Source organism: Miscanthus floridulus, chromosome 13 (genome assembly GCF_019320115.1).
Source record: "Miscanthus floridulus cultivar M001 chromosome 13, ASM1932011v1, whole genome shotgun sequence".
Classification (NCBI taxonomy): Eukaryota; Viridiplantae; Streptophyta; class Magnoliopsida; order Poales; family Poaceae; genus Miscanthus; species Miscanthus floridulus.
In genome coordinates, this window is record NC_089592.1 from 24,451,211 (window position 1) to 24,472,130 (window position 20,920).

Here is a 20,920-nt window from a genome sequence, read left to right on the forward strand (position 1 = left end):
CATAGTTTACATCTTATGTCAGGTGATGCTAAGTCGTGGGTGTTTTAAGTTTAACTTTGATATTTAAAGATATTACCATGTTTCTTCTATATTTTCCTTCTTACTTACATAAAAACAATATGAAATTAACAACGTACAATACTTCGTCCAAAAATAATAAATTTAAGTATTAACCACATTGAATCCAGCTAGAGATGAGAGAGTTGACTAGGAAAAAAACTTGTTCTCTAAAATGAAGACCAAATAAAATGATCGTTACATGAATTCTATTTACTAGATGAAAACTTTTTAGGGAAGCTAGTCAGATTTGATATTTTTTGGAGAAATTTTGTTTATTATTAGAATTTTGAAAAATATAAGTTGACTAAGAAAACTATGTGTAATTAAGATATACAATCTTTTCAATTTTTCCTTCTAAAATTTTTGTTAGATTTAAGTGTATTATTTATTTCATATATGGCATATTTTTTTTTTGTAATTTCAAGGTCATTTTTAAAATATTTTTTGAGAAAGATTATTTTTTATTAGATTTCAAAAATATAAGTTGACTATGAAAAACAGGTGTAAGATATACAATCTTTTCAATTTTTTACTTTCTAAAATTTTCATGCAATTTAAGTGTATTATTAATTTATGGTATATATTTGTTTGTAATTTAAATGCCATTTTTACATCACATGCAATTCAAATGCGAAGTCATTCAATAAATATGGATGAAAAAAATTTAAATATTGATCAAATATTATTTAAAATTTAGTAAATTTTTAGAAGAAGAATAGAGTCACTCGAAATTTGAATGGATGAGATATGAATTTTGGAATGGTTTGGCTTTAGTTGGTTGTTCGTTTAATTCGGAACTGCAAAAGCGAATTGTGCAAATCGGTCGTGGGCTTTGTTAGCACGTGACGGGCTCATGGGCTACTGGTGTTTGGCTTGTTGGGTGGAGGCCAGGGAATGGAGGGAAAGGAGTTGGGCCAAGCAATCATCCAATGCGCTGTTCGCTTGACTATGACTAAAAGTGCCGTTGGCTGATTTATTGTGAGAGAAAAATACTATTCGTTGACTTATAAGCCAAGCGAACAAGGCACAAAAGTTGCCGAGGCCTTCGTTACTTAGCCGTGCCGTACATAGGAGACCACCGGCCACTGCCGAGGCCTTCGTTACTTAGGGCCTGTTTAGATTCCAAAAAATTTTGCGTAGTACCCGTCACATCGAATCTTACGGCATGAAAAAAAAACTAATTACATAGTTGGGTGAGAAATCGCGAGACGAAACTTTTAAACCTAATTAGTCCATAATTAGACACTAATTACCAAATACAAACGAAAGTGCTACAGTAGCCAAAATCCAAAAAAAAAAATTTTGATCTAAACGGGGCTTTAGCCGTGCCCTACATAGAAGACCACCGGCCACGGGTGCTGCCAGTGCATACCAGGGCGGCGCAGCGAACGGAGTCAATCATCGAGTTTCTTGTAAAGCGCACTAAAACGACGACGGTGCAGCACACGCCCTACAACACGTCGCTGCGCGCGCAACGCCGAGGCCTTATTGACGCCCGCGCTGGAGACGTTAAACCGCGGGTGCACGGCGGCGAGCTCGCTCATGCCACGCGGGGGCAGAATGGCAGATGGCGACCACGGCGCAGTGGCGGCAGGGTTGGAGGCTTGGAGCTCTCTGTCCGCTGACGGGATGAGGGGAACCGCTGCTGCGGTTGGCCATAGGGATGCGGATGCCTCCGTCAGGCCACTCAAATCGGAGAGGCCCGCTGGGCTTGGCTGTAGATATGCTTCGGCCCCTCGACGAGACGAAGAAACGTGGTAAGGTAACTTCGGTAAGCCTACTTAGAGGGTTGGCCAGAGATGGCCCAGTAGGCAAACGCCCCAATTCCATATGCACAGGCCTCAAAAATACCACGACACAAACACAGAGCGAAATGCTGAAACAGAGACGACGCAGTACACCACCTACAAAACAAAAAAAACGCATTCCTGACTATGGTCGTTGTTATTCCATACTAGTTTGACTGGCGAAAGGTCAACGATCCAACAGTGCCCATCCATCCATCCGACCATCCCGGTGCATCCTACCGGCCGCGAACGCTGGCCATAGCCAGGAAAGACCGCCGACAAGGGCCGCGAACAGCCCGAACGCCGTCGCTGGGCCGACGGTGCTGGCGGCGAGTGCAGTGGCAGCTGAGGAGGCAACAACGATGCCCAACACAGCTGAGAGGCTGCCGCCATGCTCGTGTCCGTCGTCCGCGCCGGCTGCCTTCACACCGACCGCAGTCGGATCCCCGGCCTTGCCGCCCGCGGCCGCGTCGATCGAGACCTGCGCGTCCGTTCAAAGGTCAGGTGAGCGGTCAGGACTGAGCTCTGCTCCACTGAAAACAGAGGCAGCAGCAATTGAACGCTGTTGCGTGGCGTCTCGAGAAACTGCACGTGCACAAGCCCAGATCACCTGCACGGCGTAAGTAGGGGAACGCGGGGCGCGTAACGCCTCCGCGGCGGGCACGACGTTCTCAGGCGGCAGGAGCACGTCGTAGTAGTAGACGCCCTGCTCGGTGACGAAAGGCACCGCGTCCTCTCGTGGGGACGCGAGGCCGTCGGAGCAGCTGTCGAGCGCGCGCGGTCCAGCGATGTGGTCGTTGCCGAGGAGGAGCGCGACGACGGGCGCGGCGTTCTCGCGCGTCAGGAGGCTGTTGTCGTAGAACGCGCCCATATAGCCGTGGGCGGCGCGTACCTCGTCGCCAGAGTGGCCCATCCAAGCGTGCGAGAAACCTTTCTCCTTCTGGAACAGGCTTCCCTCCTTGTCGCCGAGCACCTGGAGCCTTGACGCGTCCAGGTGCACCACCACCGTGCCGTCCTCCTCCATGAGCTACGAAAGAAAAGACAAACGATCAGGCGCAGCACGTTGCTCGGTTCCGACCGGCAGGTAGAGCTTGTACCCGCAGGATGAGGCGCTCGGACTCGGAGTAGTCCTTGACGGCGTCGCTGTTTCCGTCGCCGGCGAATTTGACGGTCGGCTCGTCGTTGGTCCTGGAGGAAACCAATCCGGTGGGCAGCTGGCGGCGGAGTCCCTCCTCCGGCACGACGTCGACGGGGTGCGCGGCGTGGTACCGCCGCGCGTCTCCTTCGCCTTCGCCACGCAGGGACGCCGCCACCGGTGCGGCGCTGGGAGGCCGCGCGGCGGCACCGGCACCGTGGCCGCTAGCGCCGGCTATCTGCCGGCGGAGTTCCTCCGGCAGGTCCTCGAAACGGACGACGGCAAAGGGCTGGTAGTAGCCTGCGCCGGAGGGCAGCGGCTTGGCTAGCACCACCAGGCGGCCCGCTTCGATCCCGCCGTACGCGCTCGGCATCGCCTCCGGACGCGGACGCGCGCGGTCCTCGAGGTCCCCGCGCGCTCCGGCGGCCGTGCCAGCCTCGGGCATCATCCCCTGGGCCGTGCTGTTCCGTGCAGTGGGACTGTGGGGGTGCCTGGACTCTGGAGACCCGGGGACGGGGAGCAGTGGCCAGTGGGGGCTGTGGGGCGTGTCTCCGTTTGGTGCGGCGGCCGTAGCCTTTATGCTTTCTCGGGTGTCGTCAGGTGACGGTGACGGTGGATCCGGCCGGCCGCAGCGTACGACTTTTCTGCACCGTGGTCGGGCGAGAAGACTAGGCAGCTATTGGTATTCTTGTTGCTGGTCGGCGTGCAAACGTGGCAGCTGGATGCCTTGGCGCGTGGCGTGGCTAGTTGGCTTTATCCGTGGGATCCTGACCGCGTGACGCCACCGATTACCAAAGCTGGGTATCGTGCGAGACTTGCTAGTCCACTGGCAACGTCGATGTCGATGTCGGCTGTGTTCGGCTGGTTCACGTACGGTTGATTTGTTTGAAGAAAAAAAAAATACTATGACTATAAGCACGAACACCGCATGCATGCATGCATCCCTCATTGGTCTATTGGTGTGCCCATCATCCGTTCTTATGCTGCGCTTTCATTCAATTTCATGCATGCTTAAAAACATCCCAATCACCTATCACTACCCAACACTATACGCAAACACTCACACACACAGACAGTTTCCTAGTGATGGCAATGGCTTTGTTGCCCGTTGTGAGCTATGTAGCACACCCGCCCATGTGACGTGAACAATGTGAGTTTTTTTTATGGGATAAAACTTGGACGCACACAACACACACTTCACATTCACACGACATGTACACACATGCATGCGCGTCTATACACACGCAAAGAAGAGATTGGGAGGCGTACCACCGAACGGGCACGCGTGCGTATAGGGTATCGATAGTAGGGATACCCAAAGCAAGGAAGTTAACGTCCACGCTGACTTCCCCGGATGGCTCAAGATGTATTAAAAAGTCTCATCCGGCCCAAAGACCACGGGCTCCGTCTCGCCCGACCCCAAGGACATGGTCTCCGTCTCGCCCGACCTCAAGGCCGCGGGCTCCGTCTCGCCTGACCCCTTAGGTGCGGGCTCCACCTCGCCCGACCCCAAGGACGCGGTTTTCGTCTCGCCCGACCTCGGGCTCCGTCTAGCCCGACCTCGAGGCCGCAGGCTCCGTCTAGCCCGATCCCTTGGGCGCGGGCTCCGTCTTGCCCAAGGTTGCGGGCTCCATCTCGCCTGACCTTGAGGACGCGGGTTCCGTCTCGTCCGACGGGGACCCATACCACCGCCAACCACTCCAGGTCCAAGCGTATGGGCCTGGGTTAAAACTCTGATGCCAGGGAAGAGGCTGGCACGCCTCGATGTAAACCGTGGCCATGACGGGCCATACCTAGGGATTCACATCAAGAACAGTGTCGGACGTGACGGTGCTGTTCTATCTAACCCTTGTACGAATGCTGACAGGCGCGTCAGTTCACCACGACATTCGCCGGGACAGAGTGGCACGCCATGATCGGCAGATGACGTCTGTGCATGGCGCCAGTGATGAACAGGGCCACAACATGGAGCCGTCCCTGTTGACATCCATAGGATCAGCGGGACCCACTTGAAGGAGAAGAAGGACCCGGCAACCCTAGAAGCCTTCTTCTCTCTCTCGTTCTTCTACTTTTCCTCCTCTGTAACCCGCGCTTTCCCTTCGCCTATAAAAGGGGAAGCAGGGCGACCTACGCTGGGGGCAAAAAAACACAAGAGCGACATGAACACATGGCTGAGCGGCAAAGCGAGCTCTCAGCACCCATTCACTCCTTGCACCAGAGACTTGGGATCCTCTCCCTCTCATGCATGTTTGTAACCCCTACTGCAAACCAAGTGCCAGTAACACGAGCAACAGCGAACTGGACATAGGGACGTTCCACCCAAACCAGTATAACCCTTGTGTCCACTGAGCACACCATCCGAGCCAGATGCGTAAATACAAATTAACTCGTCGGTGGTTCGAAAATACCAACATACCGATAGTTGGCGCGTCAGGTAGGGGCTTTTTGCGTGTCTCGATGTCCACATCAAGCCTCGGATGGCTAGTCACGGCATCAGCTTCGAGAACCTGGACTTCATCGTTACGATGGAGGGAGAGTTGGCGTAGGTTCCCGCCGCCGTCCAACCTCTCCACTCCCCCGGCCTCGACGCAATCACCGAGGTGCTTAAGGAGCTGTAGCTGCACGCACCAGAGGCCCGCGCCTCTGGGAGCGACCAGCTCCTCGACTTCGCTTATGGGAGGCTAGAGCGCCAGCTCGACGCCTTCCTAGGACCCCAACCGTCCTGGGAGGACCTGCCTCACCTCACCTTCTCTTTCGCCAACGTCATGACATAGCTTGCCAGAGAAGAACCGCTCTCCTCGGAATACCTCATCCGGAGCGCCTCGACAGCGCTCCCATTCGGTCTGTGCAACGTCGCAAAGACCATTGGCCACCTTGTGGCGCAACGCACGCCCCCATCCCCTACGAATGACGAGTTCGTGGGGATGACCGAATACATCATGGAATCTTTCCACGACCTTTTCACGGAAGAATCGAAGTCGCCCTCTGACTCTAACTCTAGCAGGGGGAGCCACCACCTCTCACGAGAATGTTTTATGGTAGGTACCCCTGAGGGATACATCAAAAGCATCCACGATGGAGGGGCTACCCCAACAGATGAACTTGATGACGAGGTCGAGGGGGATGCTGGGGCCCCACCTCACCTACGAGTAGAGCAGCTAAGGGCGGCACCAAGAGCTCAAAGAAGCATGACTCCAGCTCAAGCGAGAGATCGAGCGCCACGGAGACGGTGGGCGTGTGCGCGCCGTGGCCCGCGACGTGAACCGGAGGATCATCGAGGACGATGAAGCCCTCCCTCACTTCACTCGGGCAAGCTAGAACGTCGCCGCGATAGCCTTGCTCTAGGGGCTTTCGGAGCCCGCAACACCAGAGGATCATCGGGCCCATTGCGAGATTCGCACACTACTTGAGCGTACGGTGGCGCAGCAGGCCGAAATCTTGATGTCCCGACGACGCGAGCTTGACGCAAGCCAGCACGCGCCCTTAGAGCGACCCGACAGGGACGTGTCAGTCCACTAGGCGTAGCAAGGCGAAGGGATTAATAGGCATTTGTACATCTGCATAAAAGCATGGCATTTATTAAGAAGATGATATGCTCATGATTCAACCTTCAAGTCTTTAACATTTATAGTTATGTTGACAAGTAGCAATTGAGAATCATAGTTAAGTGATCAATGTATAAGTCATCTCATCATCAAGTTCCATCATTAGCACTACACTTAGTCTAGAAGAGAGAACAACCAAAGGGTTTCATCTCGAAGGACTTCAGGCTTTCAAAAAGATCTCTGCATAGGTTACAAATGTATCCACACGGGCAACGGGACGAACCTTCATACCCATTCCTAATTAAGGGTTGCCTCATGTGGGGGTATTAACCCCTATACCCTTACGGCTAAGCTTGGGCCAGCCCGGATCGATGGGTTCGGTCCATCCGAAAGACGACGTACGGCCCAGCCAACCTGGTTGGAGTCCCGCGCAAGGAGTCAAGGCGGATTTGGCGATCAAGCAGAATCCTGGTTGGTTAGAATAGGAATCCTTATCCGGCCACATATGGCAATTGTAACTGACTAGGATTAGTTTCCAGATCTGTAACCCTGCCCCCCGGACTATATAAGGCGGGCAGGGGATCCCTCTAAAAAATATCTCTCATTGACATACAGCAATACCAATCAGATGCAGGACGTAGGTATTACGCCTTCTTGGCGGCCGAACCTGGATAAAACCTCGTGTCTGTCTTGCGTCACCGTCTTGTTTGTGACTTGCGCATCTGTCTGCCGACAATCTACTACCTTGGGCATACCCCTAGGTAGACTGCCGACCATATTTCGTCGATAGTGGCGCGCCAGGTAGGGGGTGTGCGTACTGCTCTCCAAGCAAACAAGACGGTCATCACCTCCGGCTCCATGGCTACGCCGAACGGCCTCACGTTCACCGTCGGCCAGATCACCTGGACCACCGGCTCCGACGACACCATCGCCATGACCACGGAGGAGGCGTGGATTTAGTCTGCGCCGACCACTACTTCACTTGCATCGGCTACGGTTCCGACCACTACGGATACGGCTCCGACCACTACAGATACGGCTCCGACCACTACGGATACGGCTCCGACCATGATGGATCTGGCTCCGACCACGGTACATCTGGCTCCGACCACGCCTACGTCACTTTCAGCCACGCCGACGACCCGTCATCCGCTTCCCCGCTACAAAGGGAAGCAGATCGACAACACCGACCTGCTCGACTCCATCGATCGGGTCGGCACCAAACTCGCTGAAACCCTAGCTCTGGTAAGTACGATTCAAAGTCAACCTAATGAGCAGGTAACCGCTCCCCACAATAGATCTATCCGACCAGCTCGGACCAGTCGTCCTACGCGACTTGGAACAGATCTCGTGGTTATATCTACTCCTAAGGGGCGCTCCGCTTATCGCCAGCCGACCTTCGCAACAGGTCTCCGACTCTCCGAGTACGAAGCCTCGACGGAGAACCACCAGGTCCAACCCTACGGCCTGTGAAACACTGCTTCCAGCTACGCGTACAACCTACAACGCCGCTCGGATCTATGTTTTATGCGCCGACCTCGGCAGAAGCCACGCAACTTCATCAACATGGTCCGGATTGAAGATCATCGTGAAGGATCCGTCCACACGATCCAAGAGGGTGACTCTAGCTTCTCGTCTGGCACCGCATCTGATGCCTCCGTCCACACCAAGCTCCAGCATCACGAGGATGAAGGCGTCGAGTACGATCTAAATATCCCGGATCACGCCCCGGGATTCCCGCAATTCCCGTCTTTCCCGCCAAGGCGAGGGGGTTTGATCAACGTAGTCAGCAATGACGAACCACCGGCAGTTGGCGAAACAGAACAAGAAAGGACTACACGTGAAGCACGCAACATTGACCGGTTTAATCACCGACAAATTGAAGCCGAAGCAGACCAGGAGGCACGGTGCATAAGGGTCCAGCCATGTGACCTCAACGACGCTTTCGATAGGGTGGGAGACAAACAAGTCTTCCGGACTCCAAGTGCTAACGTAGCCGTCGCCATGGTGACAATGCAACAGCTACCGAACACCCCGGAAACCCAAGCAGTTCACGACGAAATACAAGCCAATCTGACGGCTGCATGGCCCAGACCGCAGAGATTGCAAACCAAGCTCGGGCTCCATCCATGTCATTCGAGTCAAGCCACAGCCACCAGCACCCAAGTCGTTCACAGCCACTCAACCAACGTGGCTCGCGCAACAACGATGGCCACGATGGTGGCCAGAATGACAACCGTCGTCAGGATAATGACCACCGAGACAACCGCAACAATCGCCGCGATAACCATGTTCGCAGAGCTAATCCAGATGGCAATCGAGATCACCGCGATGGCAATAATGATCTCCGCCATTACCTCGGTGGACGGGATCTACGCGCTCGCATCAACCAGAGAGCCGATGATCGAGCATCCTACGAAAGCCACCGCCGTATGGAGTATGACACCACCCACGGTCCACCGGGTCTGAAGCAGTTTACTCCGCACCTTCGCCAAGTCATATGGCCCAAGAATTTCAAGCTCGAGAAACTTTAGAAGTACGACGGCAAGGAAAACCCCGAATTATGGGTCATGCTCTATGAAACTACGTGCCGATCAGCCATGGCTGACGAGCACGTCATGTCTAACTACTTCCCAGTCGCTGTTGGTCATGCAGGTCACCAATGGCTGGTTAGCTTGCCGGCGAACTATTTTGATTCTTGGCAGGAGCTCAAGCAGGCTTTCATCGACAATTTCATCGCTACTTGTGAACAACCCAGCAATAAGTACGATCTGCAATGGATCCGAGATCGGAAAGATGAACCACTATGCGAGTACGTTCGGCGTTTCTCGGAGATGCGCATCAAGGTCCCATCAATCTCCGACAACGAGGCAATCGAGGCTTTCGTCACTGGCCTCTGCTTCCACGACGCCCTAAGGGACAAGCTCCTCCGGAAGAGACATGAATCAGTCACAGCGCTCCTAGCCACCGCCAAGAAATACGCGGATGCCGATGACGCTAAAAAGATAATTGTTGAAGAAGCAGCAAGGGTTCCACGTTCCGATCACCCCCACACCGCGACGATTACCGCGGCAGTCGTGGTCGGAACGACAATTTTGACCGCCGCAACCAGCACAATGACTCCCGCGACCACCGTGACCAACGTAATCAGTGGCGTAACCGCCGTGACGATTACAGGAGCAAGCGCGCTCGGGAAGACGACGGCGAGGTCAATACTGTTAAAAAGGGGGGCGGACGTCGTAATTACGAAGACGACTATGCCAAAGCATTGAAGGGGCCCTGCCAGCTCCATCCTAAGTCGAACCATACCATAGAGAATTGCCGTGTCCTCAAAACTATCTACACGCGTCAATAGGTTCCGGATACGTCCGACAAGCCTAACGACGCAGGGGAACAGCGCAACGAGGATAACGACAACGACAATGCAGACCCTTGTCATAAATACGTCAAGCCAATTGATCGTGTGCACACCATCATCGGCGGCAAGGTGTCCATTGAGACCAAACGAGAACGCAAGCTGCTCGCCCGCGCCTGCTTGAACGTGGCAAACACCGACAACCTTCTCACCGATCCGCGGCTCCCTCCGTGGTCTCACCGTGAAATCTACTTCAGTAGGAAGGACCAATGGGCCGCCATACCTAAGCCAGGGCGTTTTCCCTGGTCCTCGATCCTTGTATCAACAAGGTTTAGTTCGACAAGGTACTTATCGACGGTGGCAGCTCCATCGATATACTGTTCAGGAACAGCCTGCCCGCCCTGAAAATAGCCCAGGCGGACCTAAAGCCGTACGAGGCACAGTTCTGGGGCGTTCTCCCCGGACAGAGCTCTACACCTCTCGGGCAGATCACGCTACCTGTGCAATTTGGGACTCCGGACCACTTCCGCACCGACTACGTCAATTTCGTGGTCGCTGACTTCAGTGGCACCTACCATGCTATTCTCGGTCGACCATCGCTCACCAAGTTCATGGCCATACCTCATTACAGGTATCTGGTGCTCAAGAGGCCTACCGAGAAAGGAGTCCTAACCCTCAGGGGCAACGTATACGCAGCTTACACCTGCGAGGACGACAGCTTCAAAATAGCAGAGGCCCACGACCTCTCTATTCGCATGGCCGAGATCGTGCTCGACGCTAAGAAGGCCTCAGCCGACCACCTGGAGATCCCAGACCTCGAGACTCCGCGCAAGAACATCAAGTCAAAGGAGCACAAGGTGATCCAGCTGGTCGATGGCGACTCCAGCAAAACGGCCCTTATCGGGGCCAACCTGGATCCCAAATAGGAAGACGCGCTCGTCGGGTTCTTGAGGAGCAACGTTGATGTGTTTGCATGGAAACCTGCCGACATGCCCGGTGTACCTCGGAACTTGATCGAGCACTCCTTAAATGTCAAAAGCAAGGCCAAACCAATCAAGCAAAAGCTACGACGGTTCGCTCGCGACAAAAAGGAGGCGATTAGGGTAGAAGTTACACGGCTTTTGGCAGCCGGATTTATTAAAGAAGTGTATCATCCGGAGTGGTTAGCCAACCCGGTTCTTGTACGCAAAAAGAATAATGAATGGAGAATGTGCGTTGATTACACTTATCTCAACAAACACTGCCCTAAGGACCCCTTCGGCTTACCTCGCATAGACGAGGTCGTAGATTCAACCGCCGGTTGCGAGCTGCTTTCTTTTCTCGATTGCTACTCTGGTTATCACCAGATCGCTCTCAAAAAGGACGATCAGATCAAGACATCTTTCATCACGCCTTTCGGCGCCTACTGCTACACGACTATGTCGTTCGGGCTCAAGAACGCCGGGGCTACATACCAACGCGCCATTCAGGCCTGCCTCGCAGACGAGATAAAAGAAGACCTAGTAGAGGCCTATGTGGATGATGTAGTTGTCAAAACCAAGGAAGCACATACCCTTGTTGACAACCTAAAACGTACTTTCGTGGCCCTCAATACATTCCAATGGAAGTTAAACCCAAAGAAGTGCATCTTTGGTGTTCCTTCTGGTATATTGCTAGGCAACGTCGTCAGTTACGACAGCATACGCCCTAATCCGGAGAAAGTCAAAGCTATCTTAGACATGAAGCCCCCCAAAAAGGTGAAGGATGTCCAGAAGCTTGCCGGATGCATGGCCGCTCTAAGCCATTTCATATCAAGATTAGGAGAAAAAGGGCTACCATTTTTCAAACTGCTCAAAGCATTCGAGAAGTTTGAGTGGTCGGAAGAAGCAGACGCTGCCTTCACGCAGCTAAAACATTACCTTACATCACCTCCAGTCCTCACTGCTTCTAGAGAAGACAAAACCCTCCTACTTTACATTGCAGCAACCAATCGGGTGGTCTCCACTACCATAGTGGTCGAGCGCAACGAGCCGGGCCATGCCTATAAGGTACAGCGGCCAATTTATTTCGTTAGTGAGGTACTCAATGAATCTAAGACCAGGTACCCATAGATTCAGAAACTGCTCTACGCCATACTGATAACATCCCAAAAGTTGAGACATTACTTCGACGGATATCGTGTGGTGGTCATGACCGAGTACCCTTTGGGGGACATCATCCGCAATAAGGATGCGAACGGGCACATCGTCAAATGGGCAATGGAGCTATGCCCCTTCTCCTTGGAATTTGCAAGTCGTACTACAATCAAGTCTCAGGCACTCGTTGATTTCGTCGTCGAGTGGACAGACTTAAGCATGCCTGCCTCCCCGAGATCTGACGAATATTGGACGATGTACTTCGACGGCTCTCTCAACATTGATGGTGCGGGAGCAGGAGTTCTTTTCGTGTCACCATCCAAGGAGTAGCTCCGGTACGTCCTCAAGATTTATTTCCCGACATCTAATAATGCTACCGAATATGAAGCATGCCTTCATGGTTTACGCATCGCAGCTGAGCTTGGTGTTAAACATCTCTACGTCTACGGAGACTCGGCTCTAGTCATCAACCAACTCAACAAGGACTGGGACACGACCAGCGAAAAGATGGATGCATACTGCAAATCGATAAGAAAGCTGGAGGGTAGGTTCTATGGCATTGAGTACATACACGTGGTCCGGGACAAGAACCAAGCAGCGGATGCGCTGTCAAAGTTAGGATCATCCCGAGCCAAAATCTCACATGGCGTATTCGTCCAAGACCTGCTCACGCCTTCCATCGAAGAGGAAGATTCCATGGTCGACAAAGCTCCGGACCAGCAATTGGTGGCTACGGTTCCGGCGCCAAGCACAACTGAGCCGCCTCCGACCACTCATGAGCCAGACTGGAGAGTACCTTTCATCAAGTACTTAATAGATGGCAGCGGTTATACTGATCGGACAGAAAATGAGCGCCTGATGCGTCGCAGTAAGTAGTATCTGCTCATCGATGGCAAGTTATGGCGCAAAAATGCAAAGGAAGAAATCCTGATGAAGTGTATAACCCAGGAAGAAGGCGAACATCTCCTGGACCAAATCCACTCTGGCTCCTACGGCAACCACGCGGCCTCAAGAACACTGGTCGGTAAGGCTTTTCGAGCAGGGTTTTATTGGCCGTCAGCAGTAGCCGACGCAGAAAAGCTAGTCCGCCACTGTGAGGGTTGTCAGTTCTTCACCAAAAGAATCCACGTACCAGCACACGAGATCCAGATGATACCAGCCTCTTGGCCCTTCGCATGCTGGGGACTGGATATGATCAGGCCCTTCAAACCGGCTCTTGGGAAATTTACATGCGTCTTTGTGCTGATTGACAAATTTTCTAAATGGATAGAATACATGCCTTTGGTACAGGCATCTTTAGAAAAGGCTGTCATGTTCCTCGACCAGGTCGTCCACCGTTTCGGCATACCCAACAGCATCATCACTGATCTAGGTACTCAGTTCACCGGGAACGATTTTTGGGACTTCTGCGATGAAAGGAGCATAGTAGTAAAATACGTCTCGGTGGCGCACCCTAGAGCTAATGGACAAGTCGAGCGGGCAAATGGCATGATCTTGGACGCATTGAAGAAGAGGATGTATAGAGAAAACGACAAAGCCCTCGGAAGATGGCTCAAGGAGTTACCAGCCGTGGTCTGGGGCCTCCGAACTCAGCCTAGTCGTAACACCGGCGTCTCACCATACTTTATGGTTTACGGCACTGAGGCAGTCCTCCCACCAGATATAGCTTTCAGACCAGCAAGGGTAGAGAACTTCGACGAGGGCAAGGTCAATGAAGTACGGGAGCTAGAAGTAAACAGCGCAGAAGAGAAAAGGCTCAATTCTTGTGTACGTACGGCCAAATACCTTGCTGTTTTGCGTAGGTACTACAACAAAAATGTTAAAGAGCGGTTCTTCGTGGTTGGGGATTTGGTCCTGAAGTGGAAAACGAACCAGGCTGGTGTCCACAAACTTGCAACCCCATAGGAGGGACCCTTCATGATCAAGGAAGTCACACGACCAACGTCTTACAGGTTAGCTCGCTTGGACGGTACGGACGTACCAAACTCGTGGCACATCGACAAGCTTAGACATTTCTATGCTTAACTACTGAGATATGTACTCCTCTTGTACTTTTGATTTAATTCAATAAAGCAATTATGATTTCTCCGACCACTCTAATGTGTCACTTCGAGTTTTATGGTTATTCTAACTCAGCCAATAAAAGCCAACCACCACTCCTTCTACGGTTTTCGGAGCAGGCCCTGTCTCCGGTTCCTCCCAATACGTGCATGGGATCCGCTCTCTACGTTACGGGTGATCAGCAGGTCCCCCTTGGTTTAACTTGTCTGCGTCTACGTGTGCACAGGTCACCAGACCTCACACTCTGACCACATGGAAAACTAGGGCCGCACAAACTTTTTGGGATGATGTGTCGAGCATGATGGTACAACTAAACAGAACATTAATATGTTCTTACTTAGTTACACCAACATAAAGTAACAAGCTTAAATACGCTTTATGCAAAGCAAACAAGCTTATAATAATATACAGTTACGTTATTACAAGCTTGCCTCAAGAGGCTCAAGTTCACAATAACACAACTATGTCCTCCTTCTACAGCTCTAAGCCTATTACATTGGCTGGTTGGGGCGCATGGCACTTACTACTCGCCGCTTCCGATACCCTACTCAAGTCTCGGGGACTCTTATGCTAGTTGAGCTGAAGGGGATGGCCCCGCTGATGCCTGGCTGGTCGAGACCGCAGGCTTCATTGGTTGGCTTGCAGCTGATGGCATTTCTAGCTGACTCGTCGATGGCGTACCCTATACAGGTGCTGTCCCACCTCCACACAGGTTAATATCGCCAATTATCTTTGACGACAAGTCCAGCTGGGCCGTCCGAAGCTCCTCTGCCTTGTCTGGGTCTACCTCCTTCGGGTACCCAGCCTCCAGGCGCTTGAGATCGATGAGGGGGTAGTGGGCACGCACCATGCTTAGTACATGGGCACCCATGTACTCACCAGCCTACTTCATGAACTCTTGGAACCATCCCCATGCTTGTCTGCATCTCTCGACTAGTCCGAGCTAGGGCGTCCTCGGCTCTTCCTCTGTGAGTGCCGGGTCGATAAGGTCGAGGACGGGCATAATGCCAGTTGCCACTTCTTGGCATCGGTTCTTCCACGTGTCCCGCTCCTCGGTGGCCTTGAGGCACCGTGCTTTCCAGTCATCGCGCTCTTTGATCACGGCCTCTAGGTGCTTCTTGGCATTGACTTTCAAAACTGAACACAGTACAAGACATCAAATGTGATAACACGACAAGGCAAGGTGAGCAACAGAATGAGAAAGGTGATCTGGAATACTTACTTTTTAGTTCCTCCTTCATTTTGTTGGTGTGGTCTTGGAGTTGAGACTGGCTGCGTGCTAGCTTCACATTGTCCTCCTTCAGGCGACCACACTCTGCGGTCACATGGCTATTTTCCCCTTGGAGGCGGGTCACTTCAGCTTCTAAACCTGCATTACAGCCGTTATTGCTAAGAATACAACAACACAAGTCCTGCACTTGCTATGATAAGATGAAAATTTACTTGTTTTCTCCAGCTCTTTGTTATTGAGCTGGCCGACCAAGTTTTGGTTCTGTGTTTCTCGCTCTGTCCTCTCCTGGTCGGCGGCTTCAAGTTGGCGCCGCAAGCGTTCCACTTCGGCCGCCAGTTCTTTATTGGTCGCCGTGATCCCTTCAATCTGGTCGAAGCACCTCTTTCGGTATTTTGCGGTTTTCATCAAGTCCTGCATATAGACAAGCTAAGTCAGACAGTTCGACTATGTAATAGGGTCAAGGATTCAAGCCAAACATACCTGGACTTCTGTCACCAGACGCTTGGCCGCCCGTTCGACTCTTAAGGTCTCTTCGACCTCTGGGATTTCTTCGTGCATAACCCATTCGTCGTTCCGATAGCGCGACACATATACGTGTTGTCGCCTATCTTGGGGATGGCCCAGGACCTCTTCTACTTCTTTCTTTTCAGCCTCCTATTCAGGAGGCGGCGCTGGTCTGGCGTCTGCAGACTCCACGACCACTAGGGCTTTTCCATGAGCCGTTGCGTCGGCAAGAATGCTCTGTGCTACTTCTGGCTGTTGCTCCTCGGCTTGATCTCGTTCCCTTGGTGCCGAGGTATCTGCCTCAATAGGGTTTGTGCTCGGAGCACTTGTACTCTGCTCGGCTATCTTCTTGACCAGCCGCTCGGGGACTGACGTCTAGTCGTCCGCCTGTTGAGGTGCCGACGGAGTTCCTACTACAGGCTCCTCCACGGCTAGCTGCTGGGCAGTTTGTCCCACCATTGCTGGCAAAGTTGTGCTGCACCCGGCTAGCTGGTCGGGGTTCTCGGTGGACGCCGACCTAATGCATCAGAGACAAGTTCAGAAGATAATAGTATCCAATGCAAATTACAAGCTTACATCAAAGATATAGATACTTACAGCTTCGATTTGCGGAATGATGTGGCGAAGGAGCGTCTCCTCGACCGCCCCTGCTCTGCGTGCTCAGCAGTTTCCACCGGGTCTCTTTCCACCTCCGGTACAGGCGTTGGGGTTTGATGCTCGATGTTTCCCTCGCTTGTCCTCTGTGTCGCAGTGGTCGGTGATGCGACCGCTGCTGGCACAGAGGAGCCTCCCTGCTCCGTCGACCCCATTTGTCTTCTCCTCTTTCGAGGGATGAGCCGAAAGATGTCTACGTCCTTTGCTTCATCGTCCGACAGGGGGAAGATGGCTTGGCGTCGCTTGCTGGCCACCGGACGCTTGCCAGCGGCTCTGGTCGATGCGTCCTCCACAGTCTCGAGTGCCGCCCAGTGGACGTCGTCGGTCCTAGCGCTGGTCTGGGCGGCTGGGCCGGCAGCTTGTGGCCAATCTACACCGGGGGGAGGCGACACGAACACTGCTGCCCGGTCACGACCATTACACTGAGACACAAAGCGGGGACAACAGTCAATTTATGGTTGCAACATGACTTTACAATTAAAAGGAGGCATCATTTACCTTTGGGGGAGGTCAAGCTAGCTTGAAGGCATGCTCGATGTCGTTCAGCCTGACGTAATTGGGATCGGCCAGGTTGAAGAGCTCCCCAATCCTAGCCTTGATTTCCATCTTGTCGAGCGGCTCCTTCCTAGTCCTTGTTGGATCGGCGCTCCCCTGGTACTCAAAGCCTGGATGAACCCTCTTCTGGTAGGGCTAGATCCTTTGGCTGATGAAGTTCCTGACCACACTTGGGCCATCTAGCTTTCCCCACGGGATCATCCCAAGCAGTTTGGCGATCTGCTCTAGGCTCCCGGGCTTCTCTGTCCAGCTATTCTTCTTCTCTGGAATCAGCCCCACGTCGCACAGGGTGATGGTGTTTGGTTCTTCACGGATGTAGAACCACTTCTTGTACCATTCATCCAGCGAGGTGTTCTAGGGGCAGTGCAAGTATTGTACTTTCATGCCGTCGCGCAGATTTAGGTAGACGCCTCCGGCTATCTTCGAGCCACCACTCCCTTTCTTCCGAAGACAGAACAGGTGGCGAAAGAGGTCGAAATGGGGCTGGAAGCCACCATAAGACTCGTAGAGATGGATGAAGGTGGAGATAAGGAGAATCGAGTTGGGATGTAGATTGCAAATCCCAATCTCGTAGTACAAGCAGAGACCCTGAAGGAAAGGGTGCACTGGAATCCCAAAACCCCATTTGAAGAAGTCTTCGAAAACCACAATCTCACCTGGTTGTGGATCGGGGAAGCTTTCTCCTCTCGGCGCACGCCATCCCGCGAGTGCCTTGTTGTGGAGCACTCCCATGGCGACGAGGTCCTCGATGGTCTGCTCATTGCTCCGCGACTTCCACCATTCCTTCGCCATGACCCCGCCTTTCTTCTGGGTGTCTCTCTTCGCCATTAGTCTGTCCTTACTAAGGGGGTGGATGCGGTGGCGAGGGGATTGGCGATGATTTTCGGAGGAATAGGGTTCGGCAGGAGGAAGAAGAAGGTTGTGGCGGCGGATGACAATGGGGAACGGTGTGAGTAACTTACCAGATCTACATTATATAAAACAAAGAGCTCCGTTGTTTCGTTCGCTCGAGATTATTGGGAGTCATGCGCACGTGCCGCAGACGGTTGTTCACACAACCTCGAAATCTATGCCAATAAACGCGCTCCTTCGTTACCAGTGTACGCGCCTCTTCATTGATAGTGTAAGAGGGCCCACACTGATGCACCTCCATACAGGTGCCAAGCGACTGTTTGCCAGAAAAGAGTAAGAAGACAGAATGACGTACTATACCCATTTGCTTTTTTGACCAGGCGTGTCAGACTAGATTTGGTAGAGAATAGAGATAAATAAATACACCGAATAAATACATTAATGGCGTTCAAGTTTTTGATGCCTGTTTCGCGCTCAAGGATGGATCAGACTCTTATAATGCTCTGGGACCGCCCAGACCACTGCCATGCTCTGGGACCGCCTAGACCACTGAAGTGCTCGGGGACTGCCCAGACCACTGCCATGCTCATGGACCGCCCAGACCACTGAAGTGCTCGGGGACTGCCCAGACCACTGCTGTGCTCGGGGACTGCCCAGACCACTGCCGTGCTCGTGGACCGCCCAGACCACTGAAGTGCTCGGGGACTGCTTTGACCACTAACATGCTCGGGGACTACTCCGACCACTATCGTGCTCGGGGACTGCTCCGACAACTGATGTGCTTGGGGGCTATCCCGACCACTGATCGGAGAATCGTTCTCCTCGGCTACATGTGATTTGTACTCACATACAGTTGAGAGATATTTATTTAGACCTTGCTACAAGGCTCATACTTCACCTTCCAGCAAGCTCGGGGACTACATCGGTACGATGCACCTGCCGGTGCATCTCGTATCGCCTGTATGACGATTAGGTACTCAACTTAACTGGGAATTCTTTTTAGACCCTGGCACCACGGGCCTACTTCACCTACTACCAGGCTCAGGGACTAAGTGGGCACACTTCACCTTGCGGTGAATGTGTTTGTTTTTCGACCACTACGCCTCTGATGATCAAAGATGCTACGCTCCAAGACGCACTTACATTTCTTTTTAGAAATACAAGTGGGCACACTTCCCGGGACGGAAATCTTTTTCTTTTTTCTTAAGAGCACCATACATTCTTCGGACAACCTATTTCTCCGGTGACGATGGTGGTCGAAAGATGTCAAGGACTCGGGCATAACTTGTCGGAGAAGGTCGAAATGGCGTGTCGCAGCATAATACATGGTGCTCGGGGACTAGCTGTGGGGGTATTAACCCCTATACCCTTACGGCTAAGCTTGGGCTAGCCCGGATCGATGGGTCCGGTCCATCTGAAAGACGATGTACGGCCCAGCCAACCTGGTTGGAGTCCCGCGCAAGGAGTCAAGGCGGATTTGATGATCAAGCAGGATCCTGGTCGGTTAGAATAGGAATCCTTATCCGGCCACATATGGTAATTGTAACTGACTAGGATTAGTTTCCAGATCTGTAACCCTGCCCCCCAGACTATATAAGGCGGGCAGGGGATCCCTCTAAAAAACATCTCTCATTGACATACAGCAATACCAATCAGACGCAGGACGTAGGTATTACGCCTTCTTGGCGGCCGAACCTGGATAAAACCTTGTGTCTGTCTTGCGTCACCGTCTTGTTTGTGACTTGCGCATCTGTCTGCCGACAATCTACTACCTTGGGCATACCCCTAGGTAGACTGCTGACCATATTTCGTCGACACCTCACGTTTTCAACATTTTACTAGTGTGGCCATGGACGATGCTCACGAACAGTTTGCAAGATGTCAAGGTAGTGATTTTTCATTCCCCTTGCGTCACCTGAAGGGTACCAAGGTAAAGACATCTCCTCGCTCTACCTCTCGTCACCCCCCTCCCCACGTGTACGTCGAATCTATGAGAAAAACGGTCACCACAACAAGCTACTTGGCTTACCAGCCTCATTCTCGGCATGTGGTCTGTACGGGTGGTTACTCAAACTTACTATCCCATGCATGGTCCTTACTCCATGAGCTACGTCACTTGAGATCCCATACTCACAGTGACCACACCCCTCACTTGAGTAGAGATTACCAAATTGATCATTTATTAATTATCTCAAGTTGAAGTTGGTCCTTAGTCACATTTAGCAAATTGAGTCGAGTTGACACCCTTACAAGTTTTAAGTGATTAATTATCCTGGTGTAGCTCCTACACACGTGAGGGTGAGTTCTCTTCTCACACTCGACTTCTAACGAAACTAGCCACTAAGCAATTAAGCGACCCAAACCCATTGGCTAAGTAAAGGCTATGGTTAATTTAAGTGAGTTGGTCTAGCTTAGTGAGTCAAGATTAAATAACTTATCAATTTTTTATGAAATGCAAACTCATAATGAATAAACATGTAAGCATCCGAAATAGGGGTAATAATAGTGTGGGTTGCCTGCCTAGTGGATGAGCAATGCTCTAATAGCTTGGAACATCACATGATGTCGCTCTGATATCATGTACCAGAATGTATGCACATGTATGAGATGTCATGATCATGTATGCAAGACATTATATAAAATAGAGAACATAGAAGAGATGGCATAAGATGAGAGAGGTTCAGTGTATGGCTCAACTCCTATGTGAGGGCAAGGTGGAATAAATATGATGCTTATGCTTGTTATGACATGTTTAGATATATGTATGATTAAGTATTAAAGACATGGTACTAGGTGTAACATGTGTGTGTAGTATAGCATTACTCTATCGGCTAGCATTCATGGATGCTGCATCAATAGGGACGGACGGTCCATGCATGGTGACGGTCCATCAACACCTTGGTGAAAGTTTCTAATAAGTGTTTGGCTTCACAGACGCTCTGTCCTTAACCTCGGATGGTCCGTCAGCTTAACTGATAGAACCCGAAGCTAAATAGTTTGGTTTATAAATTTCATAATTCAGAAGGACACTCCGTGGTGATTCACGGACGCTCCGTGGGTTCTAGGA

The 20,920-nt window shown here is 51.9% G+C and overlaps 1 protein-coding gene across 1 annotated transcript; it reads right to left on the minus strand.

The window, feature by feature from the left end:
* Positions 1-1,879: 1,879 nt before the first annotated feature.
* On the minus strand, positions 1,880-3,517 carry LOC136500909 (uncharacterized). Its single transcript, XM_066496381.1, has 3 exons — positions 2,945-3,517; positions 2,458-2,874; positions 1,880-2,328 (listed from the first exon to the last, which is right to left on the minus strand). Exons 1-3 carry the CDS (start codon positions 3,428-3,430, stop codon positions 2,035-2,037), a joined length of 1,197 nt encoding a protein of 398 aa, XP_066352478.1. The 5' UTR covers positions 3,431-3,517; the 3' UTR covers positions 1,880-2,034.
* Positions 3,518-20,920: the final 17,403 nt, after the last annotated feature.

Excerpts from the sequence above, each read along its gene's own strand:
- LOC136500909 (XM_066496381.1), bottom strand. The coding sequence starts at position 3,430 with ATGATGCCCGAGGCTGGCACGGCCGCCGGAGCGCGCGGGGACCTCGAG. Across the intron at positions 2,875-2,944 it reads CCGAGCGCCTCATCCTGCGG|CTCATGGAGGAGGACGGCAC; the intron begins GTACAAGCTCTA and ends TTTCTTTCGTAG. Across the intron at positions 2,329-2,457 it reads CCCCTACTTACGCCGTGCAG|GTCTCGATCGACGCGGCCGC; the intron begins GTGATCTGGGCT and ends ACGGACGCGCAG.